Source organism: Anabrus simplex, chromosome 3, assembly GCF_040414725.1.
Source record: "Anabrus simplex isolate iqAnaSimp1 chromosome 3, ASM4041472v1, whole genome shotgun sequence".
Lineage (NCBI taxonomy): Eukaryota > Metazoa > Arthropoda > Insecta > Orthoptera > Tettigoniidae > Anabrus > Anabrus simplex.
The window spans coordinates 492142200-492155925 of record NC_090267.1 but is presented as its reverse complement, the minus strand read 5'-3'; the positions used below and the strand labels follow the sequence as shown (position 1 = coordinate 492155925).

Genomic DNA, 13726 nt, shown 5'->3' with positions numbered 1-13726 from the left:
GCGTGTGTTTGGAAATTGCGGAAGTGTAAAGTGTTGAACGTGAATGTGAGGAAAGGAACGTTAAGGACGACACAAACACCCAGTCCCCAGGCCAGGGATATTAATCATTTACGATTAAAAACCGTGACCCGGCCGGGAATCGAACCTAGGGCTTCCGGGTGACAGGCGGGCGCATTGCCCCCCCGCCCCCAAACCGCGGACATGTAATTCAATTAACCAAGCACTTTGTTATCTGTTGCTTGAGTAAACATTGATGTAAGCCGTAAGGCACCACGTCCATCTCTGTAATTGTTAGGAATAAGGTAATTAAATGAAATGGCGTATGGCTTTCAGTGCCAGGAGTGTCCGAGGACAAGTTCAGCTCGCCAGATGCAGGTCTTTTGATTCGACATCCCTAGGCGACCTGCGCGTCGTGATGAGGATGAAATGAAGGATGAAGACGGCACATACACCCAGCCCCCGTGCCAGCGAAATTAACCAAGTATGGTTAAAATTCCCGACCCTGCCGGGAATCGAACCCGGGACCCCTGTGACCAAAGGCCAGCACGCTAACCATTTAGGCATGGAGCCGGGCAGGAATAAGGTGACCTTGTTATATTGCTACAAATTGAACCACCGAGCTCGATAGCTGTAGTCGCTTCAGTGCGGCCAGTATCCAGTAATCGGGAGATAGTGGGTTCGAACCCCACTGTCGGCAGCCCTGAAGATGGTTTTCAGTGGTTTCCCATTTTCACACCAGGCAAATGCTGGGGCTGTACGTTAATTAAGGCCACGGCCGCTTCCTTCCCAGTCCTAGCCCTTTCCTGTCCCATCGTCGCCATAAGACCTATCTGTAACGGTGCGACGTGAAGCCAATAGCAAAAAAAATCGTCTATATTATAGGAACCAAACAAAAACTTGTATAGCATTTCTGTGACGCCCCGGTACTGAGATAGCTGTTTACAAACCTTGATTTTGAACTGAACCCTCTTCGATTGTTATCCTGGAATTTCCTACCCGGAACTATCAGTCGCCACACGTCTTTGTTATCGCAGCAGCCAATCGTTACCAGTTATTGAGGACATACAAATGTGTCTGCAATCAACGCACGGAGAAGTAGCTGCGGCAACTAGAGAGGTTACGTGCCGGATGCGACCAGGCCATTATCGTGCCACTAGCGACCGAGTGGTAGCATCGTGCCACATGCGACCCATCAATCACTTACAATTGATCTGCTGTCACCAAGTGGCAGATTGCTTATAAGTAGCTAACTTGGTCTTTTCTAAAATAAAGGTCTGACACCGTGGTTAGCAGGTTCGAGTGCCGTTGGTCGAAAGAAAAATATAATAATGTTGCTGGCTTTACGTCCCAGTAACTACTTTTATGGTTTAAGGATACGCCGAGGTGCCGGAATGTAGTCCCTCAGGACTTATTTTACGTGCCAGTAAATCCACAAAGCTGACGTATTTGAGCACCTTCAAATAGGCCTACCACCGGACTGAACCAGGATCGAACCTACCAAGTTGGAGTCGGAAGACCAGCATCTCAACCGTCTGAGCCGCCTGAGCCACTTAACCTGGATGAAAAATAAATTCACCATCAGAATCTTGGCCGGCAGGGTAGAAGAGTTGGTGGTCTACAGTTTCTAATCACTAGATTGCATGCCAAAATATCTGGATTAAAATCCAAACCTCTTCGCAGTGTTCAAATGGAGTGAGGGGATATGATGCTGTTGGTGATTCGTCCGTCGGATGGTGACGTAAAGCATTGAGCAGACCCCTTGGTATTACTCGAGAAGAGGAGGCTACGTGCCGACACCGTGTTTCAACTCTCCCTACTTCATTATCATAATCCCACATCCAGACGCGCAGGCCGTCCATGGGAGTCAGGTAGAAAGACTTGCACCAGGCAAGCCGAACACGTCCTCGGACACTCCTGGTACTAATAGGACACGATAAGTACAGTAAGTAGGCCTAAGTCGTAAATAATTTCAGAGAATTAGGATTTTTTTTGCTAGTGGCATTACGTCACACCGACACCGGCGACGATCGGATAGGAAAGGGCTAGGAATGGGAAGGAAGCGGCCCTGGCCTTAATTAAAGTACAGCACCAGCATTTGCCTGGTGTGAAAATGGGAAACCACGGAAAGCCCTCTTCAGGGCTGCCGACAGTGGGAGTCGAGCCCACTATCTCCCGGATGCAAGCTCAGGGCCGCGCGCCTCTAACCGCATGGCCAACTCGCCCGGTGGGAAAAGACGTAAACGCGTCACCATATTTCGTGTTGTAAAACGAGTTTTCCCCAGAAGTGTTATGTTATGCTGCTTATAGGACTTATTGAAATGGCATTGCACTTCGTTTAGCTTACCTTATCTTGGGTGATGAAAATGAAATGTCGTATGGCTTTCAGTGCCGGGATATCCCAGGACGGGTGCAGGTCTTTCTATTTGACTCCCGTAGGCGACCTGCACGTCGTGATGAGGGTGAAATGATGAAGACAACACATACATCCAGCCCCCGTGCCATTGGAATTGACCAGTTAAGGTCAAAAATCCCGACCCGGCCTGAAATCGAACCTGGGACCCTCTGACCCGAAGGCCAGTACGCTGACCGTAAAGCCAACGAGTCGGACATCTTGGGTGATGACACAACTTATCAAATGACAATTTGCTTGTCAACGCCGGTCGCATCCGGCACGGATACAGATTATGCGGTCGCTAGTGACACGGGTCGCATGCGACACGGTCGCATCTGGCACGCCATCACTAGAGATAGGTTGAAGAAAGTGATCTGTTCAAATCCTGATTTTGAATTCGCCAAGCTTATAAAAGACGGATCGTAGTGAAAATGCGAAAGACGTACAATTTGACCTGAGTTTGTCCCAAATTTCTTCATTTAGGTATGCACCTGTCACTTCTTGTGATGTAGAAATATCATTTTCTGTGCTCACGAATGTGCTGACAGATAAAGGGATGAGCTTAAATCAAGACAATTTGGAGAAATTAGTTGTTGTACAATGTTTTGAAAGGAACTGAATTCCGATAGTGCATATTTTCCAGTTTATTGTACATGAATGCCTGCATATTTTGAGATTTGATAGTACATGGAAATCCGGGCTCTAGTTATGAGGTATTTATATGTTGTAGTTAGGATATAAAGGAGAGTGTGTACAAGTCACTGGTACCACCCTATTTAGACTATGGTTCCAGTGTATGGGATCCTCACCAGGATAACTTGATTTTAAAAAAACTGAAAAATATTGCAAGCCGGTCTCACACTCGGTCTTCGTCCACTAGCACTAAACAGATTCACTCAGTCACACAGCTGCACTCGTTGCCGCTGTCGCAGTCCTCAGTCAGCCATTTCAGTCTCCGTCTTTGGCGGGACCAGCGCATAAAACTAAGGCTCTATAAGATGGGTATGCTTAGCCGCCATTTTGGTTCATACATGCGCAATGGGCCATGTGATCAAATTCTAGTTTCTCCTACCAGCGCTCGCTTCGTCACATTGAACGTATTGCTTTAATCACCGCGTGCAAGGACAGAACAGTGCTATATTTGTGTGGATATTTATTACATAATGGTGGGTTGTTCTGCACCTAATTGTAGTAATGTCTCTACTGCGGGATGCAGGTTGTTTAGATTCCCTGCTGATCTGCATTTTTCCTCCACTGCCTCTGGTACACCTTCTACTTCAACTGCTGACTTAAACCTGCATCCAGCTTCCACTGACATTACTACACCCCTTACTTCAGTCACATTGATCATTCAATACAGTATTCAGTTCTGCCCCCAAAGTCCGGCAACAGGAGTTCAACATGCAAACACCCCAGTAACAACATCTGTCAAAACTAACTTCATATGACAGACATAATTTGTTTAACATTGGTGGTAGTACAGCAAATGCATTATTGAAAACCAAGACCCGTGATAGGCCTATATGCAAACAGGTTTTAAACTATGAGCTTTCTGACTCAAGCTCGGAAACATTTGTATTTTTTTTTTTTTTTGGGTGGTCTAAAGAAACCAAACTGTGAAGTTATGAAATCTTGTAATGGAGAAAATTTTGAATGATAAACGTACCAGTACATATTCTCCAACGTGCTGTAATATAAAAGACAAAGTTTTTAGACCCTTCTTCAAAATTCGATCCTATGCTGTTGTGGACTTTAACAAGAATGTACGGAAACGAGGTAAAATGCATGGGACTGTTTCGGAAAATAAGAGAAAAAATGTAAACAAGGAATGGAATGTTACTTTTGTAAATACTGTAATAAAAGGAGACAGTAAATTTGTAAAATACTACTTAAATATCGTATTTTTTAAAATGAAATATACTGCCTGAGCAAGTTAACCAATGTTGCAACCCTTTGAAGTTTAATAAGGTGAGTCGTGTTGAGAAATCATACTACTTCTTCTCAAAACACAGGAATCTCTGTAAACAAAAAAGTACTGTTGACTTTGCCAAAGTCAAAAATTTTCAATATTCTGCACAGCTCGTGGGCCTCTCCCCTTACAAGTCACTGGCAACTGATTATCAGTGCAATACTTCAGGTTGGGAGAGAAGATTCAGCTAAAGAAGTAGTTATTCTATTCCTATTTTCTTCCTGAATGTAATTTATAATAACAAAACATTTGTTTCATGAATGTTCGGTTGAATAAACTAAATCCATCTGTTCATTACAACTCACCAAAAATTAAATTTATTTTTCACACAAAATGTATTTTTTAAAATACTGGTAAATAAGAAAAGGGACTCATTTTAGAAGAAAGAAATAAACTTAAAGAATCCCAGTTACTTGGGTGTGTTCGTACATCACATTTCAGCGTTGTTTTTGTTCGAAGAATATTTTTCTTATTATTTCGACAACATTGAAAATAACGCTGAATCAATTTCACGCAAGTATGAAATACCGACTGAGATCATATGATATCAAAATCTTCTATCACAGTTTATATATCTTTGACACTACCACGTCAAATTCCACGATTTAAGAATGGCAGTAGCCTATATCAATACGACGGTGTCCCTAATTTTATTTGACGCTACCGCGGCGCATAGCTTACGATCAGCCTATTCTACTTATCAATAATATAATAATAAAAAACCGATTTATTAGTAAGCTTTTTTTTCTAATATTTCTCAACTGAGTGTACATGCCTAGTTTGTTTGTTTGTTTGTTTGTTTGTTTGTTTGTTTGTTTGTTTGTTAAAAAGCAAATTATCAACAACCTTGCTTTTACAATCACCGTCTCGAGTAAAAATTACACAAGGGTGTACGAAATATGCTAATATTTATGTTGAGTAACCGTTTGAGTAATACTGAGAATGAGTATTTTTACAGTATTGTAGTTTAGCATTATTTTCTAGCGTGGAGAACAGTAAAAACGAGCGATATACAAGGCTGGGGCGGTCAACTGCCTTACCAACGTAGTGCAGGAATGAACCAAAATGGCGCGCGAGCATACCTAGTCTTTAGAGAGCCCTACATAAAACAGTGACGTCACCATCGGGCCCGTCCACCCCCCTCCGAGCTGCATCACACCGGGTCGAGTCTAGGTGCTAGGCCGGTCCCCTCTCTATTCGCCGTTGTCGCCGCGGTGGCCAAATGAAAAATGCGAGAACTATTAACATGGATTCTTCTATCTTACCATATTTCTGGATGTATCCACATTCCGGACTGTTCTGGAGCGACTGGCCCAAGTATATAAGTCAGGTGAGACCTGCAAGTTCGCTTTAGTTGGTGTTGTAGGTTCAGTGTGAGTTAGTTGAGTGGCGGCAGTCTGCGAGTGAGTTTTCAGTTTGTAGAGTATTCGTTCTGCGTGTTGGTCGCTGTGTTGGGGCCCTTGGGCCAGCGGCTGTGCAGCGAATATTGAGTGCTGAAGCAGCGTGGAAGAGAATACCGGATATCGGCAGCGGACAGGGAACGGAGGTTCTACTGGAGAGAACGGGCAGCGTTCGTCTCCCTGAACTGAGGACTCCGACAGCGGCAACGAGTGCAGCTGTGTGACTGAGTGAATCTGTTAGTGCTAGTGGACGAAGCCCGAGTGTCAATTAGTGTGAATAAACAGATAGAAATGAGAGAGAGCGTGAAGAGTGTAATTTTGTGATCTGCACTGTGACGTGTGATCCTGGTATGTTTGTGTGTTAGTTAATGTGAAGGTTAAGTAATTAGTTCATAAATCTTAGAAGCTCAAGGGTACCAGTTGCTGTGTTCATTTATCTACCCCGTCAAACACGTAACAATATCCAGAGCAAAGCAGCATGTTATGCTTTGAGTGATTTCCGGCAAAGATGTTTGCAACTTCAGGCTGTGACGACTTGGGAATCTAGTTACATCCACCTTATGGATAGGCAAGTTTTCCTTTTCCAGAACGTAGAAGATCCGTGTCATGACATCAGGTAAGTAGGCGAGCTGTTCGACTAAGCTCCGTGTTTTCAGTGGAGAGACAGGATGAAACGACATTAGTAGACGAATAAGTTTGAATGGAACTTCTACAAGTAGGAAATATCGTAGTACGAAGTTAAAGTTAGAATTCCTGAGGACATCCTGGGGCAAATATATGTTTATAGCAAGAGGAGTTAGGAACTTGAATATTTTACCGAGGGAAATTTTCGATAAATTTTCAAGTCCTAAAAAAAAAAAATCAGAAAAGACCAGAAAATCAATTGACATGGAATCTGCCACCTCGGCGATAGCCGTAATTTAAGATTAGTTGTGATTGATTGATTGATTGATTGATTGATTGATTGATTGATTGATTGATTGATTGATTGATTTATTGATTGATTGATTGATTGATTGATTGATTGATTGATTGTTATCGGTGATCCAATAGACATAACCCTTGCTTGTTGAAACGAGAAGATGCAAGGAACTTACGCGTGCTGCAGTCTTCATTCCTTTTGCAAATCCAAGCTTCGTACAACTTTAGTCCGTATTTCGAACTCCTCTCCTTGAAGTCCTCTTTAGACATTCTTAGCAGATCCTCGCCATTGCATTTGAATCTAGTTAAATCCATCTTATGTATAGGCAAGTTTTCCTTTTCCAAAACAGAGAAGACCCATGCCATGACATCCAGTTCTGACCACTCGTATATGGGTGTATTCATCCACATTGAATCCCAGTCGGGGGGAAGTTCTGGAACATACAAGACGAAAAGAAAATGGGATAACATTTATTTTGTTTAATGTTTCCTATACAGCAGACATGGCAGGTTGAACCACTGTTCTACTGTGGCTAGATAAAAGGCAAGTCTCCATTAACCCACGCTATACATTGGAATATTGTACAAGATGTCTGTGATTAAATCAATGTCAAACAAAACATTCAAAGAATTATAGTCAAAACAATGGAAAGAAAATAAGTGAAATCACAATACATACAAGGAAAAAGTTAGTTTCGTTTTTGTTTTATGTATACATTTTACAAACGATTTCTGTTACACAACTCTGAATAATGGTAATACAGTATCTTGTTTATTTATGATTACTGTACGCCAGGGCCTGGCAAGAAACCTGAATGCTGCAGTAATCCACTGAGAAGTTCTCACGCTTTCACGTAATCTAGCCTTTAAACAATTGAATACTGTAATTTTGAAAGGTTCTAAGTGCCAAAATAATAAAGCAGTAAAAAAGAAGTATCAAGTGCGGTTATGAGCGCGCAGGTGGAAATAGTGGGTTCAAATCCCATTATCGGCAACCCTGAATATACTTTTCAGTAGTTGCCCATTTCCAAACAACGTAAATGCTGGGGTTGTACCTTAATTAAGGCCACAGTCGATTCCTTTCCAGTCCTTGCCTTGTCCTATCCGTTCGTGGCCATGAGACGTCTACAGAAGGCCGTTCCAGATCTCTGGTGACTAGTTTCAAGGCCGCTGGCGGCTCTGTTATCAACTTGAGCACGTCGCAGCGGGGAGTGATGATTCACGTCAATACTGAGAATGTGTGTGCAGAGTTTCGTGACATTAGCTGCAACGATGCCGAAGCGGATTGACCATCACTGGGAGGAGTCCATAACAGCACTTTCGGATGCAAAATATCGCTATTCTGCATCCAAGGAATGTGCAAGAAGCGTGACTTCTTGAGATCAAAGAACGGGATCAGTGCTGTGGTGAATAACATACAACATAGATATCCCAGCACTGTACGGGAGGGTGAAAAATCAGGCATGTGTACATCAAGGGGAAAGAAACAGGCAAATCTACGACCAGTCACCAACCGTACACCAGAAGTGGTGAGGACAGTGAAGGCTCTTGTCTCAGGTGGTAACCCTGTATCGCACGTAGGTTTGAGATTTTTTTTTTCAAATTTAACACCATAATCAACAAGGACCTACAATTTGAAAAGTGGCATAAGTTCACAAGCTGTTACCTCGTGACATTTCGGAACGTCACATTGACCCAAGAAAGCTGTATGAGGGATATCACAAATGGAAAAATGTGGTGAAACTAGACGAAGCATGTGTGTATCTTAGTGACTGTAACAAATCCTGCTCTTTCTACTATCGCCCTAGACACAAAAGAAATTATCAAACATTGTATAAAGAATAGCAGGAAAGTTTTCTAAGTGGTTTCATGATCATCGCTGGAAGCTGCTACAATGACACCTGCCGTGTCGCTAATAATGTGAAGGTGAACTCTACATACTATCAGTAAGAGGTTTTAACACCCATTTACAACATAGATATCCCAGCACTGTACGGGTGGGTGAAGAATCAGGCATGTGTACATCAAGATAAAGCATCCAGTCACACCTCTCGTTGGACTCGTCTATTCTTAGAGGGAATGCAGATGGAAACTGGAGTCCGTGCAGTTCCTTTTACTGACATTCCGATGAAGGCACCCAGTGCGTGCCCCACGGACTTCTATGCATTTGGACTCCTAAATAGTGCCTTAGGGAATAGACATCTACGCACTAATAATGGCCTCTCGAAAGCCTGTCAGGACGAGTGGGATAACACCAACATGCTAGCTCTGCAAAACTGGCTGGTGCAATGGAAATTACGTTGTCGGGCTATAGCAAGAAATGATGGCTTTCCAATTGAGCATGAACGTTGGTGGGGACACGACTTTTCATAAGCTAATTACCCTTTAGTCATCGTCCCCTCATAGATTGGAGCGACATAAAAGTGACTACAAACTTACCTGGTAAGTCTGGTTGCTTGTGGACTCTTGTTGACGTTAACACTCTGTGTTCGTCCAGAATAGGACTGGGGCCTTGAAAACAGGAATACACCTGAGGCTGTAACAAAATATCATATATTTGGAGTATTATCCATTAAACAATCTCTAAAACTCCTCACAATGTTTGTGACTTCCCCTCTCGGAGAACAATCATCAAATGAGAAATGCAACCAAGCAAGCAAAGGGCGCCAATCTTTAAGTTGAGGACTTAAAGATAAAATTTATAATCAAGCTTGGACAGACTCTTATCACAGGGGTAGGGTGATAGTACACTAATCATTAAGTAGGAGAATTAGAAATCAAAAGGCTAATTAAGGCAGATTGATTACAATGAACTAGAAAAATACTATTTATTATATTTAATATGAATGACGACGGTTTAACGAGAACTGAATTTAAAATAGAAAATGAATTTAACAAAAAATTGAATGACTCTACTTCGCGAAAACTTGCAATATCTTTAACTCGCTTGCTCACCATGTCGTCTTGTTCTGCTGGTCCTTGGAAAGCTTCCCTCCTTGTAGCGGGAACATCACCGTCCGTCTTTGATATCTCTTCATCTGCAGCTCAGTACCATTCCTGCCTTGCCAATTGCACCCACCACTAATTGGAAGATGACTTCAAAACTAACACTCCCTATTATGCTTTATCCCATAGATTGGAGATAAGCCCTATGTCACAGTTAGACGAACCACCTTGGGTTATGTGGAGAGGATACTCAATTAAGAATCCTTCCAACTTTACTGAAAATGTTCTAAGAAGTTTCATTTCTATCTAGATTAAAACTATCTATTGACTTAGACTGGTTCAAACCGGTCTTATAGCCGTGCTGTACGTACTTCCTCATGAGAGTGGCTATACACCCCTCATTCAGAATTTCTAAGTATCGAGACGCAGAATCAAGTAGAAAATCAAGTAGAAGCCTCGTAGAAGATCGTAGACTAATGTAGAGAGACTCGCAGAAGCGAATAAGACGTTGTAGAGAGAGACCCTCCAGGAGCTCCAACACGCCCTCTTATAACCTTCTCTCGCGCTAATTACAGGCCGCTACACGTGGTCCAATCAGATGACACTTCTCTCCCCACTCTAGATTTTAGAGTAGATGGGTCCCACACAAGATATCAACTGTTCTTCTATTCGTCCTTTCAATCAGTATCCATGGCAACATGACGCTCCTTTGAAAATATAGGCGTTGATCAGTTCGAATAATTCTGGTCGAAATACGGTAGCTTACGTTAGGACGCGTGAACACGTGCTCGCTTTTCTCAGAACTTGATGTGTAAATTTGTCCTTCCTTCCTCCTCGGTGATGTGGCAAGATAACTGAAATCTACTGCAAGTTAATTTTAACCGACTGTCGCAAGAATCTAAGTGAATATTAGGATATTCAGCCCTCGTTTATAAGTCGTAGTTACAAAGTAATGAAATGATGGTGAGCAAATGATTAAACATGAATTATAATACAATTACATACCAAATAAATATCATGACGTTAAATTCCTGAATTAATTACACATAATAAAATTAACATAATTACACTGTAACGTCTGGAACGTTACATGTTTAAGGGAAGACGTGCGAATAACACTTTTGTAATTTTCTATCTGAGCTCTCACATCCAACAGGATATATGTCGCCTGATCTCATTGAGTTACTCCAAGTAGTGTAGAAGTTACAAATTTTTAACTCTTGATTGGAAAGTCACACCAAAAATTCAAAAATGTTATAATATTTATTTAGCGTATTATCAGTATAGGTGAGTTTTATTTACTAATTTACTTTTCCGTAATTTTGATATTTATACTAAAATGCCCTACCTATTGCTAAGTCCACAAAAGGATCTTGGTAGTGATACTTGCAACCAATTAAAATATATAGAACATAAGATTTCCAAAAAATTTGTCTTCCTGATGTGACCTTCGAACAGTTAAAAATGTATAACTTCTGCAATACTAGGCGTAACTCAATGAAATCAGGCGATGTATATCATATTAGATGTGAGAGCTCAGGAAAAAACTACCAAGGTCTAGTAGCACAATTTTGGGTTCTAGATGACATTTCATGCTTTTTATGTGGTCCTAAACGTTTGACCGGTACTGTATACAATAAAACTTTCACCAAAAGAACAAATACGGCGTGAATATACAGGGTGTATTATTTAAAACATCGCACTTGTGCTCACAGGCCGAGGGAATCCCCAAGCGAGCGTCATACGGCTTGTGTCAAGCTTGGCGAAGTCTTGACAGATGACGCTAGTAACTATTGGAGTTTTGAGATGTGTTGTTAGGTTGGTATCACGACGGTAAAGTATACTATAGAGAATATTTTTGGTCGGGTAAGAAGAAGAAACCAGTTAAAAATTGCCTTCGAAGATAAGAAATAAAAAACAGCGTACGAGAACAGATCTCACTACACAGGAGAAGTTAGAAGATGTACAGATAAGACTGCAAGTCAGTCCACGTAAGTCGCTTCGGAGAGTAGGTCAGGAAACTTTCATCAGCACGTAATGCAACAAAATTATTACATTTGGAATCTTACCGGATTCATTCAGTGGTGAGTTCAGTTTTATTCACTTATTTATTTATTTATTTATTTATTTATTTATTTATTTATTTATTTATTTATTTATTTATTTATTTATTGATATTTAGCATGCATACAGTATAGCTCAGTTTTATTTACTAATTTATTTCTTCTTCTTCTTCTTCTTCTTAACCTATTTACCCTCCAGGGTCGGTTTTTCTCTCGGACTAAGCGAGAGATCCCACCTCTACCGCCTCAAGGGCAGTGTCCTGGAGTGTGAGACATTGGGCCAGGGATACACCTGAGGAGGATGACCAGTACCTCGCCCAGGCGGCCTCACCTGCTATGCTCAACAGGGGCCTTGCGGGGGGATGGGAAGATTGGATGGGACAGGCAAGGAAGGGGGAAGGAAGCGGCCGTGGCCTTAAGTTAGGTACCATCCCGGCATTGCCTGGAGGAGAAGTGGGAAACCACAAAAAAACACTTCTAGGATTGCTGAAGTGGGAATCGAACCCACCTCTACTCAGTTGACCTCCCGAGGCTGAATGGACCCCGTTCCAGTCCTCGTGCCACTTTTCAAATTTCGTGGCAGAGCCGGGAATCGAACCCGGACCTCTGGGGGTGGCAGCTAATCACACTAACCACTACACCACAGAGGCGGACACTAATATATTTATTTATTTATTTATTTATTTAATTATTTATTTATTTATTTATTTATTTATTTATTTATTTATATTCAGCACGTATACGGTATAGCTGCTGAGTTCTGTTTCGTTTAGTTTCTGTAGGTGTAACCATGCCACTTTTTTGAGATGATTACGTCCGCTCGCCATCGCGGTAACTGCGGTCGCTGTTACCACTTCTCTGCGCATTTATGCCTCGGAACTCCGCTACGAAGTCTTAAACCATACACCCTGTAGTATAAAAAAGTCATCTAGTATTTGACTAGAAAGTAAGGCACTAACTCAGATAGAACTAGACACACACATTGACAGAGTGAGACGGCCAGACTGAAGAATGCGCTCGGCAAGCGAGTGAATCATACCATATATACTGGTGAATATATACCCGTGCTTCCCTTTCTCGCAGCACATGTTAACATCTGATGGCCCCGAGTTTGGAGGGTAAAGTAGGGGAACGAAGGTATAACAACTACTGAGCTATTGGTAGCAAATTGAACCCTCACCACGTTAATGTACTCGTCAGGAGCCGACGTGAACACTACAATCCTCCCCTCTCACGTACACTCCAGTGTCCCATCACACGCTGCTGCGCTGTACGAATTGGTTACCTGCATTAAGGCGACATTCCCGAGATAAAAATCAATATTTTGGTGAAATTTTTAATGACTGAAATTGAAAGGATTCATTTTCTTCTTTCTTGTCACAAAGTTTCTGCTGAATTCAAACAATTTTTCACTGTAATAATGCTTTGTTTGCCAATTATAATTTAACATTTAAATCCTATTTCTCTCCCATATGCAACAAAATTTGTATGGTATTTGTTTCGCTGCTATATATGAAGAAACCTGCGTATGGAATTTTTGATTGCAGGCTTTTTTCAAGTAGTAGGGAGTTTTAAGTCTAAAATTTTAGAACGTAAGTCCACCTCTGAGGTGTAGTGGTTAGTGTGATTAGCTGCCACCCCCCGGAGGCCCGGGTTCGATTCCCGGCTCTACCACGAAATTTGAAATGCGGAACGAGGTCTGGAACGGGGTTCACTCAGCCCCTGGAGGTCAACTGAGTAGAGGTGGGTTCGACTCCCACCTCAGCCATACTCGAAGTGGTTTTCCGTGGTTTCCCACTTCTCCTCCAGGCAAATGCCGGGATGGTACCTAACTTAAGGCCACGACCGCTTCCTTCCCTCTTCCTTGTCTATCAGTTCCAATCTTGCCATCCCCCCGCAAGGCCCCTGTTCAGCGTAGCAGGTGAGGCCGCCTGGACGAGGTACTGGTTATCCTCCCCAGTTATATCCCCCGACCCAGAGTCTGAAGCTCCACGACACTGCCCTTGAGGCGGTAGAGGTGGGATCCCTCGCTGAA

The 13726-nt window shown here is 42.3% G+C and overlaps 1 protein-coding gene across 1 annotated transcript in view; it reads right to left on the bottom strand.

The window, feature by feature from the left end:
* Window positions 1–13726, bottom strand: part of LOC136866557 (ETS-related transcription factor Elf-5) — a 95295-nt gene that overhangs the window by 29674 nt on the left and 51895 nt on the right. The window contains exons 5-6 of the mRNA XM_068226763.1: window positions 9122–9218; window positions 6859–7116 (exon numbers count right to left, since the gene is read on the bottom strand). Coding sequence (XP_068082864.1) covers window positions 6859–7116; window positions 9122–9218 — 355 coding nt within the window. The remainder of the gene's footprint in view (window positions 1–6858; window positions 7117–9121; window positions 9219–13726) is intronic.